Raw genomic sequence first — 25197 nt, forward strand, 5'->3', positions numbered from 1 at the left:
AGGTCACTCTTGGCAACAGCATCATCATCTTGTGGGCTGAGGACTGGCTTACTTGCTTCTTTCCTCCTCTCCTAGATCCTGAACTCCAGAAGACAGGCGTTTACATCCACAGGGTCTAGTAAAGTTCTAGGCATACAGTATGAGCTCAGTAAATGTTTGTGGCAGAAAAACGAGGAGAAAGGATGATGGGAGGGACCTGTGAGTGTGGAGAGATGCCCTGGGTCTTTGTTTGGGGATGAGAAAGAAGCAAGGAGAGGCAAAGGATGGGATCGAGTTAAATAGAAGAAGGGGTCTCAGCTTTCCCAAAAAGATCATGTTGACTTTTTCTCCGGCAGGTGCAACCTGGCCCCAGTACAGGAGTACGCCCGGGATGTGGGGCTCAAGACAGACCTGGTAACCATGAACCCCTCGGTCATCCAGCGGGCCTTTGAGGACTTGGTCAACGCCACGTGGCGGGAGAAGCTGCTGCAACGGCTGCACAGCCTCAATGGCAGCATCCTGTGGATCCCTGCCTTCATGGCCCGGGGCGGCAAGGAGCGTGTTGAGTGGGTCAACGAGCTTATCCTGAAGCACCACGTCAACGTGCGCACTGCATACCCCTCACTGCGCCTGCTGCACGCCGTTCGCGGGTGAGCGGCCTCCCTACAGGCCAGTAGGACCGTCACTAAGTGTGGGAGATTCTTGGTAGGCAGTATCCCTTTCCCAGGTGCATTTCCATCCCACCTCCACCACTCACTTGCTGGATGGCCTCAGCAAGTCACCTGGCCTTTCTGAGCCTCCATTCCTTGAGAGATGAGGGAGTTTGGCAAGTGGGTTTCATCTGGCATGCCAATTTCGACCGATGGGTAGTGCCTGCCTAGAGAGCTGAGTTGAGAATGATCCTGGGGGTGGGGCTGTCTCAATGCTCAGTGGGAACAGCTGCCATGAACATGGGAGGAGAGATGGCGGCTGGCAAGTCACATACCATCCCAGGTGTGTGATTTTCAAGAAAATCAGAGTCAGATGCACCTGACTTCAAGTAATTCACCTTAATCTCTTTAAACTTTAGTTGCCTCTTCAGTTAAATATGAGTGGGAATGGTAACATTGGAGGACGTGAAGACTAAATGAGATAATGTATGTGAAATGCCTAGTAAAATTTCAGTAGAAACACTTGATGTTATCATCAATCATCGCCATCTTTATGTCTCAGCGCAATATTCTCTAACTCTGCAGAGCACATCTTATTGATTGGGCTGAGATCTTCAAAGGAGCATCTCTTAGGATATGTTTTTGTCCACAAGGTCTTCTCTCTAAGATGGAGGGGAACTTTACCTAGGCAGTATGAAAGAGATAGGGAGAGTTAAAGCAATGGAATCCACTCTCTTTAAGAAGAGTTTTGATGTAACTAATTAAGTAAGGATTTTCCTGTTTAGGCCTGGATCTCTAATTCCAGGAAAGAGATTCCAAGAATTAAGGAAAACAAATAGGAAATGTTGAGGAGGGTCTGAACTATTCCTATCAAGAAGTCCCTGTCAACCTGGATAGCATTCTTAAACAGCCCCAGCCAAACAAGTAGTAGTTCCCAATCTCCTTCTTGTTTCCTCCCATTCATGTGACCTGGCATAGATCTCCCTGGCACTTGGATCAGTAAATTGGCTAGGAATTTACTAGTGCCCATTATAGCAGTCACAAGAAAAATAGTTTAATATTAATCATTCATTCACTCTCTTCCAGTTATCTATTGCAGTAAAAATCATCTCATAACTTAGTGGCTTAAAAAAACAACAACAATATCCATTTTATATTGTTTACAATTTCTGTTGGCTAAGAATCTGAGAAGGGCTCACCTGGATGGTTCTTAGGTCAGGTGCAGTCAGACTGGCTAGAAGTAAAACAGTGGGGGGCTGAAGCAGCTGGGGTTGACCATGCGTCTCTCTCTCTCTCTTTATGTTATATTAGGGTTTCTCCAAATGATCTCTCTGCATGGGCTAGATTGGGCTTCCTCACAGCATGGTAGCCTTAGAGTGGTCAGACGTGTACATGGTGGCCCAGGCTCTAGCACAAGTGGCCCAGAGACCAAGGCAGAAGCTGCATCACATTTTAAGACCACATAGTGTCGCTTCTATTATCATCTACTAGCCATCTAGTCATTAAATTATCTTACAATCAAGGGGAGTAGACATAGACCCTGCCTCTCAATGGGAAAGTGCCAATTTGTGGATATGTTTTAAAACTTACACACATTCATTCCACATATATTGAGTGCTTACTATGTGCCAGGCTCTGTTCTAGACACTAAGATACAGTAGTGAATAAAATAAAGATCTCAGATCTCATTAACAATTAAGTTTTCTTATAGGGAAAGATAAATTACAGGTAAACAAATAAATAAGATACTTTTAAATGGTGCTATCAGGAAACTCTTCTCTAGAAAGAAGCTGGTTTGAGCTAAGTCTCAAGGGACAAAACGGCACCAGCTATGTGCAGATCTGGGGTAGGAACCTTCCAGGTGGAGGGAACCTTAAGTGCCAAGGCCTTGAGGTGGGAGGGTGTGTTCAAGGTTCAACCAAGAGACAAATGTGGTTGAAACAGAGTGAGCAAGGAGAAAGGGGAAGGAGATGATGTTGGTGAGAGAGGCAGGGGCTAGAATGCACATATGTTTGTGGGCCATGGTAAAGAGTTTGGGTTTGATTCTAAGTTTGAGGGGCAGTGAAGGAGGTGAGGGAGAAGATCTGAGTTGTGTCTTTAAAAGATCCCTCCAGCAAGAATGAAAGCTGGAATATTTGTTGGGAAGCTGCTGCAATAGCTCTGGCAGGAAATAATGATGGCTTAGACTAGGATTATGGCATGGGATATCTAAGAGTTGGTCAGACTTGCTATAAAATTTTGAGGTAAAGGCAGAAGGATTTGCTGGTGGATCCTATTTAAGGACCATAATGGGGGAGAGAAAGAGAAAAATCCAGGATGACTCTTAGAATTAGAGTTTGAGCAAACAAGCCCAAGCAAACAAGCTCAATATGGCGGTGCCATAGTCTGTGATAGAAGAGCTTAGAGAAGCCCATGCATGTTTGGGGGCATTGTGGAAGGGAGTTCTTTCTTGAGCATATGAAGTGTGAGATGCCTGTTACAAATATATATCCTACCACACTCCTGACCTCCCAGCTTGGGGTCAGGCCCTATACCCAATCGCCCATCCAACCACATGGCAGATCACCAGGCACGTGAGAGAGCCCAGGGTACAGACTCCCCACTGACTGAGGGGCATCAGGATGCTCTTCACTGGGGACTTAGCATAACTCAGTGTGACACTGGGAAGTCCTCTGAGCCATCCACAAAGGGTTCTTGTCCTCATGAAGGTGACTGTGGTCACCCAAGCCTGTGATCAACACTGGTCTCATTAAGATCAACAGGGAAAACCCAATGCCCCCAAGAAAGCCCTAGAGAGACATTCGATAAGGAGCAGCCACATGTGTGTCTGATGGAGCCAGAATGATCCCCATATGGACACGGGGCTCAGTGAGGCTACATACTTTATCCTGGAGGTTGGCCTGTCAGGACCATGTTTTCACTTCATCCCTGTCAGAGTAGGTCTGCACTGGCAACCCTCATCTTGTGGACTGTTTAAATATTAAATATTGTTCCTTCCTAGAAGGAGGAAACTCTTGAGATGGTTCTGGAGTCCTTGGGGATAAGAGGAGAAACACTGCCCTTTGTTAAGGAGAGAAAAAGTCCCTTGAATGGGGAATGGGCAACCAACCACCTGGAAGAAACTGATGCAGCCAGAGCTATTTCCAGCTATAATTGACTCACTTTCATCTGTCAAAATAGCATTAAGCACCAGTAATAAGCCCTTTAAACAAACAGGCTGTTCATCCTGAGACTGCAACATCTTCAGTTGCAGGACCTCCCAGGAGGAAATACTGCAGGAGGTTAGCCTCTGCTTTTAGCAGGGGGAGAATAAGGGGAAAAGGAGGCTTGGAGTGGATTTCTGCCAATGATCCTCTCCCTCCATGGGGCCATTGGACTTTGTAGGGTACTGGGTCTAATAGGACACCAATGAAAAGGTAGGGAGCATGTGTCATTAGCCCTTGCCTTGGTGGGACCTTACCTGGTCTTCACTGCAAGTGGAGGAATGGGCTGGGGAGGGATGCAGTACAAAGTCACACAAGAAAAGACCAAGGGATTGTAGAGAGGAAGGCTGAGGAGGAATCCGGCCAAGAGGCACTGTGGCCTAGCATCAAAACCGTGGGCTTTGGCAGTAGCGACACCTCCAAAAGGTCCAGACCCCAGCTCCGTGACTGGCTTGGTTGTATCACCTGCCTTCCCCCAGAGCCCCACAGAGGACACATGTAATCAGTCAATCGTGCCTACTGTGATTGTGGCAGCTGCCACCTGCCACTTGGAGAGCTACAATGTGGGAAAGACATAAGACTTGTCCTATGGACTCAAGAGTTCCAGGGGCTGGAGCCACAAGGAGGAAAGTGCAATAGGCTAAATTTAAGACAGGACTCTGTAGTAGTCAGAGCAGTGGACTAAGTTAAACTAGTCACTCATGAGTTCTTCACCTTGAAGTCCCAATAATGGACTGCAGTTTGCAAAATAATCTTGTTTCCTTATGTTAAGATGTGTTGCCCAGTAAACCCCCTGTTTACAGGGTATGTGGGGAGGTGTGAATAAACTTTTATTGTGATAAAATATACATAACATAAAATTTACCATTTTAATGATTTTTTTTCTTTTTCAACTTTTATTTTAGATTCAGGGGGTACTTCTGCAAGTTTGTTACCTGGGTATATTGCATGATGCTGAGGTTTGTGATACAAATGATCCCACCACCCAGGTACTAAGTTTAGTACCCAACAGTTTTTCAACCCTTTCCCCATTCCCTTCTTCTCCAGTGTCTATTGTTGCCATCTTTATGTCCATGAATACCCAATGTTTAGCTCCCACTTATAAGTGAGAGCATGTGGCATTTGGTTTTCTATTCCTGTGTTAATTCACTTAGGATTATAGCCTCTAGTTATTAGATCACTGGGGACACTTACTTGTGAATGGGTACTGTTAATACACCATGCGTCCATTATGTATTCCATGGTGCATATGTACCACATTTTCTTTAGCCAATCCACCAGTGCTGGGCACCTAGGTTGATTCCATGTCCTAGCTATTGTGAATAGTGCTGCTATGAACATGCCAGCGTATGTGTCTTTTGGTAGAATGATTTGTTTTCTTTTGGATACTTATCCAGTAATGGGATTGCTGGGTGGAATGGTAGTTCTACTCTCTTTGCAAAATCTCCAAACAGCTTTTCACAGTGGCTGAACTAATTTACAATCCCACCAACAATATATAAGCATGCTCTTTTCTCCACATCCTCACCAACATCTGTTGTTTTTTGACTTTTTAATAATAGCCATTCTGACTGGTATAAGACGGTATCTCATTGTGGTTTTGATTTGCATTTCTCTGATGATTCATGATGAACAGCATTTTTTCATGTATTTCTTGGCCACTTATCTGTCTTCTTTTGAGAAGTGGCTGTTCCTATCTTTTGCCGATTTTTTAATGGGGTTCTTTTTCTTGTTGAGTTGTTTAAGTTCCCTATAGATTCTGGACATTAGACCTTTGTCGGATGTATAGTTTGTGAATATTTTCTCCCATTCTGTAGGTTGTCTGCATTTTAAGCATTGTTAATTGTACATTTCACTTAGAAGAAATTCACTCTTAGAAGAAAACTTAGGAGAAGTTTTTGATCACCTTGTGTTTGGCAATGGTCTTTTAAGTATGACACCAAAAGTATAGGCAATGAAAGAAAAAAGTAGATAAATTGGACTACCTAGAAATGTAAAACATTTGTGCATCAAAGGACAATCTATCAAGACAACTCATATAATTAGAGAAAAGACTTACAAATACTATACCTGATAAGGGATTAACATCCAGGATATGTGAAGAACTCTTACAATTCAACAACAAAAAACCCAAATAACTCAATTCGAAAATGGGCAAAAGACTTGGAATGGACATTTCTCCAAAGAAAATATACAAATGGCCAATAAGTACATGGCAAGATGCTCCACTGATCATGAGGGAAATACAAATTAAATACATGAATGTATTAGTCCGTTTTCACACTGCTATAAAGAAATACCTGAGACTAGGTAATTTATAAAGAAAAGAGGTTTAATTGGCTCACAGCTCTGCAGGCTCTCCAGGAATCACAGTGGCTTCGGCTTCTGGGGAGACCTTAGGAAGCTTCCAGTTCTGACAGAAGGCAAAGGGAGAGTGAGGCGTCTCACATGGCAGGAGCAAGAGAGAGAGGGAGGTGCTGCACACTTTTAAACCACCAGATCTTATGAGAACTCACTCATTATCATGAGGACAGCATCCACTGGATGGTGCTAATCCATTCACAAGAACTTGTGATGATCTGATTACCTCCCACCAGGTCCCACCTCCAACATTAGGGGTTACAAAATTGGACATGAGATTTGGTGGGGACACAGATCCAAACCATATCAATGAGATATCACTTCATACCCTCTAGCATGGCTATTAGTAAACACACATACACACACACAGAAAATAACAAGTGTTGGTGAGGATGTGGAGAAATAGGAACCCTTCTGCTTTGCTGGTGGGAATTTCAAATGAGAATTCACTTTTAGGGCAGTGACCAGTGGTCAGTAGAGTCATTTCACATCTGGATGTAAGTCAGCTACCTTGACAAAGCATTTCATGGGCAACTTGGACTTGATGGACAGTTTAGGGAATTGAAGGGGACAAACGTTAACTTGTTACCTTCATTTTGTTACCTTCATTTTACAAAAGAGGAACTTAATGCTCGTACAAGTTAGGTCATTTGTCTGAAGCCACCCAGCATCTAAATGGCACAACCAGGAACTGAACTGCATTCTCTCGCTCTAATGTGGTGCACCAGGTGCAGCAGAAATTTGCACTCATTTAGTACTGGGCTAGGGACAGGGATGGCAATGAGCTGAGTCGGCCAGGAGCTGCCACACTGGAGAAGGGGTGTTAGAAGGCCACAGCAGGTAGCAACGCATCAAGGCTACACAGGCACACTGCAGTTGTTCAGAGCCTGGGGCAGCACCTTATCAGGGAGAACAAGCTGAAAGGTCAGAGTTCCTCAGCATCCCATCAAACACCAGCCAGCACCCAGGCATGACACAGTTGTGCTGAAATCGCAGTTGAGGCTCTCCATGCCACTTGCCCTTGAATGTGCCTTTGATTTCGCTCTTCTCAATTTGTTTGGCTGCCCCTTCACAACAAAGGCATTTTTCAGAAGGCAAGCAGACATCCTTGGGTGGTGACTGAGAAAGGCTCAGAAATGCAGTCACACATTCTGCATGCCACTCTCGATGGCTTGCCACAGGACAGGTAGGAAAACAGCTGAGGGGCACATACTACCATAGTGAACGCGTTCACTTACATGCCGCACGCCATGCTAAGCATTATCTCATGTCATGACAGGACTACTGCCATTAAAAAATAGGAAAACTGAGCCTCAAGGAGTAACTTGCACAAGATCCCACGGCTGGTTAGGGACAGATCCAGGTCTCCTCCCTGCTCCTGATCACCATCCATTTGCCCCTATTACACATAACTAGGAAATAGTGATGGCACCCTAGAGAATCATGTCAGGAAGGCCAAAGCCAGGATGGGTTTCAGTTTATGAAAATATTAAGAAAAACAGAAAAGTATTTTTATGTTTCAAGTAAGAACCAAAGGTTAGGAGCAGATGGCATAGGGCCTACAAAGGGCAAACGTATAATGAACTCCTCAACTCCTATATCTGTCTTTTCAGCAAAGATGAGTCTTTTACTCAGATAGGGGAATGGGGCCTTTGGGCTCTTTACTGACAGTCCCACTTTACTGCTCTAAAGCAGTGGTTCTTAACATTCATGGTCCCCAGACCAGCTGCATCAGCATCACTGGGAACTTGTTAGAGATGCAAATTCTCAGGCGCACTCTAGACCTGGTGAATCAGAAACTCTAGGAGTGGAGCCCGACAATCCGTGTTTCAACAGTGCTCCAAGTAATTTGGATGCACAGCATAAGTTTGAGAACCACTGCTATCCACAGAGTCAAAACCAATGAACCTCCCAGGGGCAAACTTGCAGTCAGACCACTGAGCACCTGGCTCATGATTTTCTCCAAATCATGCAGAATTAGAGAAGGGAATCAGGGACAGGAAATCTCTGTCCCAATTTTCTAAACATGAGGAAAGGATGAACAACGGTGAGCTTAATGTCAACACCAAGCCAGAGTTTCAAATAGGTTACCAATCCCATGGCTGATGAATGCTTAAAGATGGAGAAGTAAAACTGGAAGATACCTGGGCATACTGTTCTGATGTTCCTTTGTGAGGCAGGCAGCAGAGGGGATGAGTATAGTATAGACCAGGGATCGGTATAGTCATTTCACATCTGGACATAAGTCAGCTACCTTGACAAAGCATTTCATGGGCATCTTGAACTTGACGGACAGTTTAGAGAATCGAAGGGGACAAATGTTAACTTCTCGGAACAACCTGATAAGATAGATATTATTTTCCTCTCCTTTCTACTCATAAGGAAACTAAAGCTCACAAGTGCAAAGTGAATTGCCCAAATGGAATTTACAGAACATCAACATATGAGTTTGGGGGAAAGGGGAAATTCAACCCATAACAGCTGGGTTAGATGGCCTCCCTTCCCACACTGAGATTCTCTCATTCAACACATCTGAGTCTCTGCCCCCACAGTGTACTTACGAAGTTTCTGCCTATCTGAGACAGTGAGCAGAGAAAGGGGAGCCTGTTTCTGAAACCCAAGCAGAAGGCCTGCCCTTCTGTAAATTGCAGATGAGGAGAGGAAGGAAGCTGGGATTCAAATCCACATATATAGGTGTCAGTGATCTCTATTATCTCCACTGTGACCTCCTTGTATCCTTGACAGATAGTTTAACCACTATCTGCTGACCATTGACACCCGAAGGATGCTAATTAGGTTAATGTGGACCACAGAGAGACCCCTCTGAACCAGCCACGGGGCTTGGTCTCTGTCCCCATTTTTACCAATAACTTAAACGACAGCATCAGTGGTCTGCTTAGCACATTCACTGGTGATGTGACTTTTGGGGGATTCTCCATATTTGGGGTCTCAGAATTAGAACCAAATCAACCAAAGAGGAAAAAATTTGACATGGACAAATGCAAGATTCTGTACTTAGGTTCAAAACATGTGTACAAGTACAGAGAGATGAACAGCAGCAACCATCAGTGGGTGTGTGGTTGCTCAAAAGGATAACGTGGTCTTGGGTCACAGCAATGAATGGATAGCATCTCTGAGAGTCGCGGAGGTTGGTGATGGCCTTGCTTTTCTCTGCCTGGCCAGATCCCACTTAGAGAATCACATTTTTCTTTAGGTGCCAGGCCAGAGAGGGGCCACAGTGGCAGAGAAATTTGGAAGCTGAGAGGTTTTGAGAGAGAAGGTTCCAAGGAACAAGAGAGTTTTATTTACTCAGCAAATACTCATTAGGCACCAATAGGCTCCAGGCCTGTGCTGGGGGAATAAAAAAGTCAATAGAACAAGGCTCCTGCCCTCCGGTGGCTCATAGATTTGGTCTGTGAGGCTCCAGGTGTAGAACTAGGGTTGGGGGAGGAAGCCAGATTCCATCCAGACATTGGGAAGAATATTCCAACAAATAAGATCATCTGAAATAGGCTTGGCTGCCTCTTAGGAGGTGGTGAATTCAACATCTTTGGAGATGTTCAGGCAGCAGCGAACCCCTCATTACTGGGATGGTGGAGAGGAAATCCCTGTCATACAGAGTTGGCAGATTAGCTCGCTAATCAGGGCTACCATAACAACGTCTCACAGACTGGGTGGCTTAACCAACAGAATGTATTATCTCGCAGTTCTGGAGGCTGGAAGTTCAAAACTCAGGGGTCCACGTGGTTGGTCCCATCTGAGGGCTGTGAGGGAAGGATCTGCACCAGACCTCTCACTTTGGCTTGTAGATCGCCATCTTCTTGTTCCCATGGCCTTCTACCTGTATGCCTGTTTCCAAATCCCCCCTCATTGCAAGGACATCAGTCATATTGGATTAAGGCCCACCCTAGTGACCTAATTTTAACTTGATTACTTCTGTGAATATCCTCCCTCCAAATACAGTCACATTCCAAGGTACTGGGGGTTAAAACATCGACATATGAGTTTGGGGGAAAGGAGAAATTCAACCCATAACAGCAGGGTTATATGGCCTCCCTTCCTACTCTGAGATTCTCTCATTCAACACATCTGAGTCTCTGCCCCCACAGTGGACTTACAAAATTTCTGCCCATCTGAGGCAGTGAGTAGGGAGAGGGGAGCATGTTTCTGAAACCCAAGCAGAAGGCCTATCCTTCCGCTCTCACCAGCAGCTGGCAGGGCCCAGCCTCTGGTGCCAACAAGGTGGGCTTCAGCGGCCCCAACCTGAGCAGCTCACCCAGGGGCCCCTGGCTCTGCTGGCCTGTGGGGTGGCACGGAGCCCTGGCTGGCTGTTGGCTAGGAAGGTGAGCAATGGAGTGGAAGGACACGGAGGCAATTGAGTATGGCCTCAGGCAGCTGGTGGTGAATGGCTCTAATTTAATTACAACATTGAAGGAGGCTGCGACCCACAGAGAGGGTGGCCCCTCAGGCAGGAAAGCAGCCCACTGAGCTGGTGCAGACAAGGCCTGTGAATTGGTGCTTAATTAGGCACCAGGAGCCCAATTAAGGCTTTAGGATGGCACTGATTCAGCTTGCCTCTGGCCAGGGCCAGAGGGGCCAGGTCAGCAAAGCAAGCCCTGCTGCAGAGACTGGAGTGCCCAAGGTGAGAGAAGAGTAAGCAAGGTGCAAAAAGATAGGGAGAGACCAGACAGGTTGCTGGTGGCTCCTCCCAGACAGGACCATGGCAATCCAGAGACTGTGTCCCTAGGGCTGGTCCCTTCCCTGTGCTGGTCCCAGTCTCCTCTGGTTGACAGAGGGTGAGGTGAACTAGATTCACCTTTTTGGAAGTGTGCTCCATGAAAGAGAAAAGGAGGGAGGTCTGTGGTATTAAGGCATAGGTAGCTCCCGGCATTTGTGTGTAATGGATTTTCTCTCTCTCCAATTTTTTTTTTAAATAGCAATGCATATAGTGAAAAGAAATCCAAATTGGATTAAAGGATTTAAAGTAAAAATCAAACTCCACTCCACAGCCCCTGTCCTCCTCCACAGAAGCAACCTGTTAAACTGGCTTTTTGTGTGTGTATCCTTCCAAAAATACCCCCTTTTTACACATACGGAACATGTTTTAAGTACTGCACCTTGTTAAATTCTGGAAAGTATTCCATATTGACACACACCACCTCATTCTCCTTCACAGCTGCCTGGCAGTCCACTGTGTGTCTGGACCATAATTTATGGAAGCAGAAGCCATTGGTGGGCATTGAGGGTGTTTCCAATTTTTTGCCAGTATAATCAATGCTATATCGATCACCCTTGTGCTGATATCTGCAAACATATGCACATCCATAGGTTTGCTTTTCGGAAGTCTTTGCCAATTTGCATTGTTAATTTTTATAGTTACTGCCAATTACCCTCCCTAGAGGTAGGTATCGATTCACATCCTCACCTACAATTATTGAAAATACCTGTTTTCTCTTAACCTCACAAATGGGTGTATTATCAATATTAGTTATATTTACCAATCCAATGAAAAGTGGTATCTGATTGTTGTTTGAAATTGGATTCCTTTGATTATGAATGAGATTGAATATAATTTTGTTTCTTTGGAGTGGCATTGATTAAAACTCCAGAATCCAGCCGGAAGGCTTAAGCCCCCAAGAAATGGTCTTGCTGGACCTCCTGCTGGGCCACAGGGGACAGAGGTGATACCTGGGCATGAGCAGCAGTCTCATTACTCCCGGCGGGGCCCGCCATGTAGCAGGAAAAATCCCCAGTGCCATACTTTTCTCCTTCCTTTTGGTAACTTGCTGTCTAGGATGGTGTGAGCCTGCCTTTCCCATGTGCAGTCCTGGCAGCTGCCTAAAAGGGCTTGCAGTGAAGCTGGGGTCATTTATCTGCCCTGATAATGTCCCCAGAATGAGCCTCTAGCCCCTGCTTGCTGCTTTTCATTCACTGCTTTATTAAAGATTTGTGAGGTGCCCACTTTATACATGCGCCATGCTAGGATCTGGAGTTATACAGAAGCAGGAAGTCAGTACACTTACATATACAATTTAAAACTGTAGGGAAGGAAAAGACAAGTAAACAAGTAATTTCAGTGTAGCGTGATAGGTGCTTCGATAGGGGAAGAACAACATACTGGACACAAAACCATCCAGGGAGGTCCAGGAGGCTTCCTGCAGGAAGTGGCTTCAAAGCCAAGACCATAAGAAGGGACTGCTAGCCAGGACCACATAGGACGTGTCATGGAAGAAACCAAGATGTTCCTCGTGGCAATGTGGCTGTGCACACTGGGTACTGGGAGAGATGTGCAGGCTCAGATCCCAAGGGCCTCACAAGCCCAGTGGAGGCCATCAGGTTTTATCCTGTGGACCCCAGGAGTCATTGGAGAGTTTTCAGTGGCATGTCCATATTTGATGCTAGCCTGGCTTACTTGAGCGAGAGTGTTGGCTTAGGCAGGCACGGAGGCCTGGGGATCTGGAATTACACTCAGCATCCCCATGGCTTGATCAGCCTTTCCCAACGGCCCCGAATTCTGAGACAAAATCCTCAGCTCTCCAATACTGCAGAGATGGCGTCTCATTCTGAGATATCCTGCAACACACCAGAGCCCTCAACAGTGTTCCCAAGGAAAGGACAGCCGTGGGCTGTTAGGGCCCCTGGATCAGGGCTGAGGCTGCCAATGCAGAGGACAGGAGACCAGGAGCCCGAAAGTTCTGTTCCCAGCTTCGCTGCTGATCTTTCACAAAGCATCCCTGAGTCTTCCTTGGTGACCACCTGTGAGGCATTCCTGCTCCTTAGGGATGTCATCAGCTTTACCCCACAGTGTTTTTAGCTTCTTGGAGAAAGCCCTTTTGGTCCCCTTTTCCAACAGTGACAGCCACTATTCTTTCCACATACCCAGCCCAGGAACCCAGGGAAAAAGACGAATGTGCTTTGGAGATGATTTTGGCAATCCTCGTTGATTGCTGTCCGTGCTCATAAAATATGGTGCTTCATTGTCATGGCAATTGGGGTAGCCAATTTGAAAAATAATTACTGCCTTCTTGGAGATTACTTTGGCTTCTAATTAAAATCTCAAGACTGGGATATTAAAGGTGCATTGTCAATACAATGTCCCGGATGCACCCAGCTAACCTCATTTGGGAAGGCAAAATTAATTAGTTTGTGTTTTAACACCCAGCTGTTATCCTAAGGAAAGGAATAGTCTACAAGTCAGCCACGCACACAGTCTCTAAATTGGCCAGAGCAACGGAGGAGAGATAAAGGAAATCGAGAGTGATTTGTTCCTGTATAACTCAGTCAGCTTCTATTACAAGCTGCTCGTTAAGTGGCGCTCCCGTGTCCCTGTCAGACATCGCTCAGGAGTTCTTGTTTACCCGTGGAGGCAGAATCGGAAATAAGTGGGTCCCTCTGTGCCACTGAGCTCTGGATTCATTCCGGAGCCTCATTTGCTGTTAACACCTTTTCCAGTTAGCAATTCTGGGTGAAAAGCCTGGCCCCAGATCTGAGAGGTTGGGCGTTTCTATTCCTGCCCCAGCTGGCCGCAGTTACAAAGCTGCATGCACTGCTGGCTTCCTCCTTTCTTCTTACCTACATCTTCCCATTTTTCAATTCCATTTGAGTCAAATGTTTGCTGAGTGCAACAGAAGTCACGATAATCAATCCTAGGCTATGCTACAATAACACACCCTGAGACTCCAGCACTTTAGCACAACAGAAGTTTCTCACTCTCACAAACTGTGATGTGAGCTGGCAGGGGCTCTCTTCCAATCAGTGATTCGGGGATCTAGGATTCTTCCATCTTAGGCTGACATCTTCTGACCAGGAGACTTTGAAGTTCTCCAAGGCAGGGGAAGAGAAAGTGGGAGAGCCTGCTCTTGAACACCAACCAAGAAAGGAGACATTGTTTTTGTCGCGGGCTGTCGGGCCAGAACTAGTCACTTGACCCCAGCCCAGTTACCAGAGATGCCGGGAGATGTTTGTCGAGTGCTGCTGTCTCTGCAGCAGTGCTTTGGACCCAGCACGCACTGAGCAAGACGCCTTTGAATCCTACTACAAAGGGGTGTAACATGTGGTCCCTGTGCTTGGGGAGACCACAGTACAGTTTCATGTTCCTCTTCTGGAAAGCATCCCTTCCAACTCTAAAATGACCATTCACTTCTTCTGCAGTCATAGTTCTCGAGGCCCTTAGCACAGAGGCAGCAGGACCAACGACCTTCCCAGGAGCCCACAGCTCAGCAGGAAAGGCAGGTGTGCACAATGCATAAGACTGTAGCCAGGGAAAGACACTGGTGCACAGGTGACCACAGCTGCCCAGAGACAGGGCAAAAGTGCAAAGGAGTGTTGATCTGAGCCTTGATAGGAGGAGGTGCCATGAAATAGCACAGTAATGAATTTTCAGCCTGGGTTGCTAAGCACAATAAGTAGAAACAAAGCTGATGGTAATCAGCTGGAGGTGGTTAACTCAGTCTGACTGGGGAGATGACGGTAGAACAAAGGCAATATTTCCAGGAAGACAGGATGCACGTGCTTAGTTTCTGGAGGTGGGAAAGAGAGTTCACCACAGGGATCAGTGGGGAAAGGCATCTAGGGGAGCACCCAGCACATGTGGAGGCCCAGCAATTACCTGAGTAACCTCAGAAGCACCTATGGGCCACTTGGACGCTTCATCGCTGATTCGATTCCTCTCTCCCCCTTTCTGGGCATGGCATTGATGGCCTGAAAAGAAATTCATTTCCGAAAGCCTTCCCCTACTAAGACCTTGCTATCAGAAAATAAACAAACCATGGTTTATCCGGCCTGTGTCAGGGCTTGAGTTCACTTAGGAAGTAAACATCGGGGGGATGTTTCATGCGGGGACACCATGGTAGCTCAACGATCCCTGGGTAATGTCAGCCCACAGCTGCAGCCAGCTCATTCCCAGCCTGGTGAGTTGCCATGGGGTGAAAACCGCTCAAGAACCAGGAGCCTCAGACACCTGTGTTTTATCAAACTCTGCCTAACCAGCTGTTTGAGAAGCTTGTCTCTTCTCAAGCAAGTCACACTGGACTCCCGCGTTTTCCTCTCTAAAATGACAAAAGAGGACAAGTTCAGTCTAGGAGGCCCATGCATTCACCACACAGACATGGCCTGTGGGATCACCCGGTAAGGCTTCACATGGTGTTGTTTTGTTTTGTTTTTGAGATGGAGTCTCGCTCTTGTCACCCAGGCTGGAGGGCAATGGCGCAGTCTTGTCTCACTGCAACCTCCACCTCCCAGGTTCGAGCGATTCTCCTGCCTCAGCCTCCCGAGTAGCTGGGATTACAGGTGCATGCCACCACGCCCAACTAATTTTTGTATTTTTAGTAGAGACGAGGTTTCACCATGTTGGCCAGGCCAACTCCTGACCTCAGGTGATCCGCCTGCCTCAGCCTCTCAAAGTAAAATTTTAATTAGTTGCCAACATTTAAAAATTTGGAGAATTTGCATAAAATTCCCGATTTCTAATACTCACAAAAAAAAATCTGAAGATCTGGGACCACCATACTCAACAACAGTAAGACTGGCTACCCGTCACGATGCCCCAGTTCTCACCACTCCCTATTGCCTTCACAACACTGAGGCTGGGTGTTCATTTTTCCTACACGTGTCCCAAATCCCAGCTCGCTCAGTCACATCCCCTGCAAGGCTGCTGAGCTAACTGAACTCCCCAGTCCCAATCACCTTTAAAACTCTATGACTATATTCCTGACACTTCTTCTTTTTCTCTAAATATATCTCATTCTTGGGTCCTTTTGGCAGAACCACCTACCAGTCATCACAGGAGTTCTTAGGTGTAGCTGCACATTTGAATTACTGGGGCAGGCTGTGAGAATCCCAGTGTCTAGGCCACACATGGTAGTGAGATCCAGGCAGCTTTTAAAGCTGCAGGTGGTTTCAGTGTGTGGCGTAGGTTGAGAACTTCTGCATTAGAGCTGAAAATGCAATGGGCTAGTTTCGGAGGGGGTGAGCTCCCTGTTACGGGACGTAGTTAAGCCAAGGTGCATGAATACTTTGCAGGGATGTGTGAGAGGATCCCAGCATCAGCTGCTGCTCTTCTGGGATTCTTCTCCTCTTTATAGTTCCCCTGCCTTTGCCCCTCAAAGCCTCCCAAGCTTAGCTCCGCTGAGCGTAGATGCTGCAGAGGTGGTCGAGGCAAGGGCTCCTTATCCAACAAACCCCAAGCTCAGCATCAAACATCCCCGAGCCAGCACCGCCCTCCTGCCTCCTACCTATTAGCTGATGACTAAGCAGATGGTCATGTGGGGTAGTCCCAGGACAATCACATTAGACCAACCACATTCCCAGCCACCCACCTATCTGTTGTGTCTGCTTCATGAAGGTGAAAGAACAAGGACCTGGGGTCAGAAGGCCTGAAGGGAGGACCTGGCTCTACCCCTTGCCATCTGAGCGTGTTGCTCAATCCTCCCGCCCTGTGTGGAGCCTGGGTCTGAAGTGTGGGCCTGAGTCGAGGACACCCTGTAAAGTGGTAGGTGAGGGTAAGATGCTGAGAGAGGGCCAGATCTCAGCTGGGTGATACAGAGGGAAGGGGCGAGCTGTGCAGTGTGGTTAGGAAGGTTTGGAGAGAGAGAAAGGGGCATGAAATAGGCCTTTCAAATGAGACATTTAGCCCAGAGCTCAGAGCAAAGTGGAGACATGGGCCAGTTATCTAATAACCCTGATCACAACACAGCCTCTTAAAAATTCCAAGGCATCTTGGGAGTTCTTGAGAGTGGCACCAGTTCTGTACGTGGCCAGTGGGACACCCCACCCATAGTCTGCCCCTCACATTCCCAGAACTTCTTGGAGACTGGTACCACCCTGCCCCAGCCCTCTACCCACCCCATAGAAAATTGGCTGTGTTCCCCTGGAATCACAAATATAAGAGGAAGAAGCCCCAAAAATACATATCTCTTCTGGGAAGTATCCTTTCCCATTCTGAAATAACCATCCACTTCTTCAGCCGTCATGAGCCTTAGCACAGAGACAGCAGGAGAGATAACCTTCCAGGATCCCACAGCTCAGTGTGTAAGGCAGGCATGGACACCGCAACCCCTGGCACACAGGTCTCCATGGGTGCCCAGAGGGACATACTTAGCACAGCTCAGAGATGGGCAAAAGCTCAAAGGAATCTCGATCTGAGCCTTGGTAGCAGGAGGCATGAGGAAGTAGTGCAGTGCCATGGTAGCTGTGGGCCAGACCTTCTGGGGAGGGTGCAAGTGTTGGTGGGAGCTGAAGCTGGCAGGTGGCAGGGACCAGGTCTTGCAGAGTTTCTGAACCATGGAACTTGGATTATATGTGGAGCAGGGAGAGATTTCGGAGAAATGCCTGGGAGGCTACTAGGTGGAGGACAGATCACGGTGAGGGGCTGCCACCGCAGAGACTTCTGAGAGATAGCGCAGGGAAGAAATGACGAAGATCTCAGTGTCCACAAACACTTGCTCCTGTTATTTTTCAATTGCGCTGTTTGCAGTTACCAGCCAGAGCCATTGCCCTGTTCTGTGTCTGCCTTTGTCCCTCCCTCAGGTTTTCAGTTGAAAAATTCAGCTGCAAGGAAGTTTCTTGGCCCAGACAGGATGAAATCAGAGAAAGTGGGAGGAAAGGGGTCTTCGAAGGACAGGCTTATGAAACAACCGCGGTTGTCTAGGGGCCCCTGTCATGCGCGGGAGGCTCCTGTAGTGCCTGGGAGAATCGTGTTCACTCCGATTCCGGCCACCTAGGACCACAGCCTTCATCAGCAATGTCGAAGGGGAGATTCAAGTCACCCCATCCCCATAGTCAGGATGGGGGGTGTGAGAATGACGATTCTCGAAATGCATTTTATTTCATCAATTGTTACATGATTAGGTGACTCACCGAACTTACATAGGTTATTGATGATCTATAACCTCATCTGATTCACAGGCTAACACCTCCTACAAACACACAAACAAAAGGAGCTGCAAAAGGAACAATTTTGCAAAAATAAAGAAGTATTTGGGCTTCTAGAAAACCTGTCCCTCCCACCCCAACGTTTCAGCTAAAAGCACTAAATCATATTAAACAGTTTCATCTTTCAGCAACATGTAAATGTTTTCTCTGACATATCTTTACTTCTGGCCTGAATTTAATGGGTGTGTTTGATTATACAGTCACATGCATCTCTGCAGAGATGTCAACAGAAACCATGCTGGCCTTCAGTTTAGTTAGGGAGGGGAAACCATGGAGTTTGCTCGAGGACAGAAAGATGCGAATTGTGTCCGGTCTAGAGACACAATGGTAAGAAATTTGTGGTAAGGAAAATGTCTTCCCACCAAGGCATAAGCATTGCCTTTTAAGGGATTCAGCCTAGGGTAAGTGGAAGATATTACTAGAAATAAAGACGTTAGACCACACATCAGCATGCGTTTTTGAGTCCCAGAGGGAGAATAACTGTGATGGAAAGTAAGATGATGACAAACAGAATGGATGTTTTCCCACTTTGGGAGAAACTTCTAGATTTTCTTGGAATGTTGGGACCTGGAGGACCCTATCTTGGAGATCACCCAGACTGTGCCTCATCTTTGCATAAATGTGAAACATTAGGTTCAGCAGAGAGATGTGGCTTGCTCAAAGGCACACAGATAGTTGGTGACCAAACTGTCACTAAAACTCAGGTCTTGAGTTACTTTCCCCCTCTGAGCCTGTTTCTTAGTCTGTGGAATGCACGTAGTCTCTTCCTCACTGCATTCTTGGCTAAGGTGCACCCTGCACCCTTCTCTCTTCACTTCTCTTTGTTTCCTCTCATAACCCTTTAACAGAGGACTTGAGGCAGGAAGCGGGGACTCTTTTTCAGAGGTGGATACATCAAGATGTAGTGAGCGGTCTTTAGAAGAAAGAGAGTGGGCAGAACCCAGCCTTGCATGGAAAACCAGTGTCCAGGGCCCCCAGGGTAGTCACCCGTGGTCAGAGATGGGTATCAGAGAGGGGGTCCTGCAGCAGGGACAGCAAGGAAATCTGAAGACGCTCAGGAGGCAAGGACAGAATCAGGAATGCAGATCCACAAGGGGACGCCCCATGGGACTCTCCGAAAGGCAGCAGGCACCACACAAGAGCCAGTGTTTTCTCAGAGGTCAGCAAACTGCTGCTCAAGGGCCAAGTCTGGCCACACCCATGTGTGTTGTCTGTGGCCCTTTCATGCTACAGCTACACAATGGTCAAGTAGTATTGGGATCATTGTGGCCTAAAAGCCAAAAATATTGATCATCTAGCCCCTTACAGAAAAAGGTTGCCAACTCTTGCTTGAGCTGTCCACGGACCTGAGTTCAAGTCAAGTGCTGCCCCTTTCTAGCCAGGTAACCTTGGACAAGCTACTTTTCACTTCAGAGCCCCATTTCTGCATCTGTACTCATAAAAGGTTTGTTTTGAGGATTTCATAAACTCATGTCTGTGACCGCATCCAGGCTAAGGAGCAGTTCAGTTGCTTCACGTGCTTGTCAGTCCTCTGTGGAGGGAACCAGGGATGTGTGGCTTGATCGGTCCCTGGAGTGGCAGAAGGCAGGCTGCTGAGCAGGATAAAATTTTTGTCTTCCTGGAAAGGATGACTCACTAACCCATGTTTTTTTTTTTTTTTCTACTTGTTCTTTTTTCCAGATACTGGCTGACCAACAAAGTCCACATCAAAAGACCCACCACCGGCCTCTTGATGTATACCCTGGCCACACGTTTCTGCAACCAAATCTACCTCTACGGCTTCTGGCCCTTTCCGCTGGATCAGAACCAGAACCCAGTCAAGTACCACTATTATGACAGCCTCAAGTATGGCTACACCTCCCAGGCCAGCCCGCACACCATGCCCTTGGAGTTTAAGGCCCTCAAGAGCCTACATGAGCAGGGGGCTTTGAAACTGACTGTCGGCCAGTGCGATGGGGCCACGTAGGGTGGGCGCCCCATGGGACTCAGTGGCTCACATTTCCTGCCAGCTACACCACAGGCAGATGGGAGTCGGGGTGGCACAAACAATAGAACAAGCAGGCTAGTGGTTTTCTTTGTTAAAGTGTAAAACAGTGACCAGAATATATATATCTATACCTGCATATATATATTGACCTGAGTATTTATAACTGTGTGGTGTTCATCTAGCATTAGGCAGATAGGCCACAGGAAGAAGGTGTGGAGAACCCACCTGAACCAGATTGAGACTCAATCCATCTTCGGGGGTGGAAGGACTTGACATGAAAAGAAGCCAGTCCCATGACTTTGGATGACAAACTGCCTCCTGGCTTGGAGGGATCTTTGGGCTCATGGATGAACGGAGAGCCACCCGTTGTCAGCTGCCCCGAGCCTCTGGGATATGTGGATTCAGGGAGAGCCAAGGCCCAGAGGGGACACGTGACCCAGTCTAAAGTGGGTGCCATTCATGGAGGAGAGGGAGGTTGGAGAGTTCAACCGGGCAAAGGAGCACAAGGAAGCCAAGCAGCAGAGGCCCCATTGGCACAGGGGGCCTCTTTCCACGACCTTAGAGTTTGACTGCCCAAGGGACAACACGATTGACTCACACGTTTCAGACAGGCCTCCACGGCTATGGAGAGAAGGCTGGAGGAGACACAATGGATGGCTCATGTTCTGGCTTAGCAAGAGCCACCAAGAACTTTGGGTGAAGCAAGCAGATGACAATGAAGAGGAGTAATGTTCCGAATCATGTTTTTGAAAAATCAAGACCTCCTGTTAAGGGCCCACTTGACCCTAGAATAAGGCAGGAGAATGTCTAAAATCTAGTTACTTTGGGTGTTTTTTAAAGCAATGTGAGTCCACTGAGGAGGAAGAGACCCTGGGATTTCACCCTCTGGGTTAGTCTCTGTCTCACCCTGTTAGAATGTCATGAGGGACTGTACTGTCCCCTCTGTCACCAGGGAAGCCACAATGAGAGCTTGAAAGGGTGCTGTCAAGATAAATGTCATCCTTCTTAAAATACATATGATTGCCTTTTTGGGTGCCTCACAGAGCCCTAGAGTGTGAGACCTGAAAGAATGTTCAGCATCTCTAGCTCCATGTCCCTGCAACCACTCTCGTTTGCCTTCTGCATTCTGCACTCTGCGGGGCCTTTGCAGCCAGACTGCTGTGTCAATGTCACTTTCTTGTCACTTTCCTACCCTGATGGTGACACTAGCCCACACCAAGCTCCAACATTGAGGTTTTCAACTCTGCAGGGAGAGGTTCCAATGTCCACCCCACCCCCAGGCACCCGCCTCTTCCCACAGAAGCAATTTTAGAATTTTGCAAAATTCTTTTCCCCTTATTGAGATTAAGATTTAAGATTTAAAAAAAAAAAAATACCCAAAGCCAAATGCAGTTCCAAATAGTGGACATAATCTTCCAGGCAAATCTGGGCTCGATGCCTACAACTTAGGGGCTGGAATCACAGGTCTCACATAGAGAAATATCCAGCTTGATTTGTTAGTCGTATTCCTTCACCTGATGAGTAACAGTGTTTTAAAACATATTTGAAAGATAAGTAAAAAACTACTATCTTGAAGGTGAAGGGAGTCAAGAAAAGTAATCAAGACCTGCTCCCAAGCATATGAGACCGGATGTGATTAATCAACGGCAATGCAGAACAGGACCTTGGCTCTAAATTAATGGTTGACTGGAAGGGAGTGGAGGAGGCAGAACCATTAACCCTACGCAAGAACACTCCAGCCCAAAACCGTGAGGAAGGTGATAGATCTCTGCATTTTCCCTTGTTGTTGCTTGAAGTCTGTGATTGGGGATTTGCGTTATAAAATGAATATTTTAAAAAGAAACAGCCCTAATAGCCTCTGTGGGAACTGAGTGGTTTCGGACTCCTCACAGGCGGTGGAAATAATTAGTACCATATTTTATACACTCCAGAGCCTTTCATCTTGAGGATCTCTAAGACCCTAGAAGACATTTAATTTCTAAAGCTTGAAGTGCCCCGGGGAGCAGGTAGAATTTCCAGCAGGGCCTTGGTGGATTAACAAAGGCCTTGGATTCCAGAATGTTTCACGGTAAGCGCTGCGGAGAACCCACATGTCAGGTTCGGGAGTTGGCCCTGAGCTCTATCCACCAAGTCAGCACCCCACCATCCCTTTGCAGGGAAGTCAAAGGGCCAGAACTCTTTGAGGGACCAGAACATGGTTTTCTTTCTGCCTATCTTAGTCATGGCTCCTAAAATTGAAGCTGATGTGAGCTGGAGTGCAAGGAGTCCTTCCACCCTGACTTCAGGTTCTCTCTAGAGAAAGGTTAGAGACCCCAGGACAATCAACATGTGCACTATTCCCCTACTCGACTTGAGTCCTGCACTGCCAAAATGGCCTGGCCATGTGATGGCGGAGCTCCAGGGGCCTTGGCTTTCCCTGGTTCATTGTCCTTCTCCATCTGGGCATGCACAGTTGGGGGCCAATTATCCTTCCCTGCCCATTCAGAGTTCAATTTGAGCCTCCACTGCAGTTCCTGGTGTGGGCCAGCTGGTGTTGGGTGGCCCCAGGGAGTCACACAGCCTGTACCCGGCCCCTAGATCCTCTGCTGTAACTGCAGGGTCACAGGCATCCCGGGAGAATGGGCCTCCAGCCTCAGCCGGCCCTCACTGCTGACAGGCACCCCTCCGTCACCTCCTGCCACCTGTCAGATACCCAGTCCGCCCACCATCAGCCACCCGAGTGGTTCCGACCTCCATTCGCCTCAAGCCCCAACAGGCCCCCGTCATTCTACTTCACGGAAGAGACGGAGCCTTCTGAAATGAGATCTGCCCTTAAAATCTGTTCTCTTCTCCTTCCCCTTTCTGAGAAACATCATCCCCACCAGTTACGTTTCCTGTACACCCTCACCCTCTCTCCTCCACCTCTGTCGCCTCTGCGCATCAGCACGCACTGACTCCTCCTGGGCTGGCTCCTGCAGCCTCTTCCCTTCCCTCCTCCACCAGCCCCAGGAAGGGCCTCCAGCACCCACGACTGCCCTTCCTCTTGATGCCCCTCGGCTTCCCCCCAGCTCCTGGCAGCAGCGTCCCAGCGCCTCCACGTTGCCCCTCTCACCTCCCAGCTCTCTACGCCACTCGGCTCTGCAGCGACCCCTCCTGGACGCTTCCTGGCCCCTCAGCACCCAGAATGCCACGTTCTTGTGTTTTTTTCCCTCCTCCTTTCCCAATCCCTCTCAGCCATGTATTAATTTATATATGTATGTATTTATTTATTATTTATTTATTGAAACCCGTACTTTGATTGACAAAGGAATCAAGGTAGATCTGACCAGTATTCCCCTCTCTTGTCCTTGCCCCACCACGTGGACATGCCTTACACTGGCGTCCTCTCCTGGGTCCCTCTGCACTCTCCATCAGCAACCTCACACCTGCCTTCAGACCCAGCTGCACCTTCCTAAGCTGCCCCTGCCCCATCTCCTCTCTGCAACCCAGCCCTCTCCTGAGCTCTAGGCTGGGATTACACCCACTGGAGGGACACTCGCCCCATCTGCTCTCACGGCAGCACCATCAACTCAACACATCAGAAGCCAAGTGGATCATCTGTGTCCCCTTCCCCCACAATCCCTCCTTTTTCTACTAAAAGACCCGTGATCGCATCAACCACCCAGTCTGAGATGCTGACGTTATCTTCGACTATTCTCCCATGTCCTGCCTTGCTAATTCTTCCCGCTAGCACTAACCTTGTCTCTTTACTTGTCACTTGGACTATTTCAGCAACAGTCTCATCTCCCAGATTACCTCTGTGCACACTGACGCATTGTCCAGTCCATCCTGAACATGCACAGTGATTTTCCTCTCCCGTTGCACACAAACCTTTAAAAGTTCCCCGGCCCATGAACAAATTTACAATTCTCTATTCTGACATTACAGACCACCGGATAAGGCCCCATTCTTCCTTTACACCCTCCCCTGGTCAGCCTAGGAGAGTTGTTTTTCCTGGAAAGGGCGCCTGTGTTTTACTGTCTCCGTGCCTTTGGTCTTGCTGTTCCCATCCCCTGGAATGCTCCCTTTTCTTCCCTCAAAGCCCATGCGGAAACCACATCCTTCATGAAGCCCTCCCTGATGTACCAGCCACTGGGATCTCTCCCTCTGCTGAACCACCGTAGCACTTTATTTGTACCTTTCTCATGGCACTTACCATATTCTGCCTTGTATTATAGTTATTTGTGCACTTGTCCTTTGACTGTTCCTAGACTGTAAGCTCGCCAAGGGCAGGGACTGTGTTTTATTCATCTGTGTCCATCACAGCACTAGGCATGGTGCATAGCACACAGCAGTTGCTCAATAAATGTTTGTTGGATTAAATCCTTAATGCCTGTAGAGGGCTTTATACTTAAGGAAGTCATTTTGCATCTATAATATCATAAGAACCTCTGAAAAATCATGTGGGTTGGACCAAAGCAGAAATCATTATTCCCATTGTATAGGTCATAAGACTGAGGCCAAAAACCTGCATGAAGCCTCATGGCTTCCTGGTAGAATGTTCATCCAGGTCTTCTCATCCTCACTTCAGGGCTTTTTCTGTTCATCTTTGTGATTGGGTCACTGTAAACTGAAAACTAGCCCTATGCAGAGGCCTAGACACAGAGAGCTGGCAAACCTCAGCATGAACCCCATCAACACAGGCAAAATCTCACTCCTTTCTGGGAAGGACAAAAGCCATTTGGGTTTTACGAGGCCTGGGAGGTGGAGCTGTAGAACCCCCCTCAATCATTCCCACTGTTGTTGTTGAGGGTAGGAAACCATCCTTCCAGATGGCAGGGAGACAAACAACTCCAGAGGGCTGCTTTTTGATAAATCTCTTCATGCCTAATTAAGGCTCCCTCTCCAGAATGAATGGAAGAAGATGTTTACTGATGCCAGTCAGATGGGACTCCAGACATGTGTACTGCCTCATGAATGTCCTTAGTGGTATCCCCAGTGACACTGACAGTCTGCCCCAGCCTCTGTCTCTCACCAACACTGCCGAATGTCATCTCCTCTCATCTTTATCTCTATTCTTTGCTTCCTGTCTTCAGGGCTCTTCCCTTGGCATTCGCCAGGAGCAGAG

General features: G+C 47.5%; 1 protein-coding gene across 2 annotated transcripts in view; it reads left to right on the top strand.

Moving 5' to 3' along the window:
• Nucleotides 1–24459, top strand: part of ST8SIA2 (ST8 alpha-N-acetyl-neuraminide alpha-2,8-sialyltransferase 2) — a 75597-nt gene extending 51138 nt beyond the window's left edge. For both annotated transcript variants that reach the window (XM_003268525.3, XM_012507178.2), the window contains 2 exons: nt 336–629; nt 19805–24459. In XM_003268525.3, coding sequence (XP_003268573.1) covers nt 336–629; nt 19805–20090 — 580 coding nt within the window. In that variant the 3' untranslated portion in view covers nt 20091–24459. The remainder of the gene's footprint in view (nt 1–335; nt 630–19804) is intronic.
• The last annotated feature ends 738 nt before the right edge of the window (nt 24460–25197 follow it).

The sequence above is a fragment of the Nomascus leucogenys genome, chromosome 6 (genome assembly GCF_006542625.1).
Source record: "Nomascus leucogenys isolate Asia chromosome 6, Asia_NLE_v1, whole genome shotgun sequence".
In the NCBI taxonomy this organism is placed as follows: Eukaryota; Metazoa; Chordata; class Mammalia; order Primates; family Hylobatidae; genus Nomascus; species Nomascus leucogenys.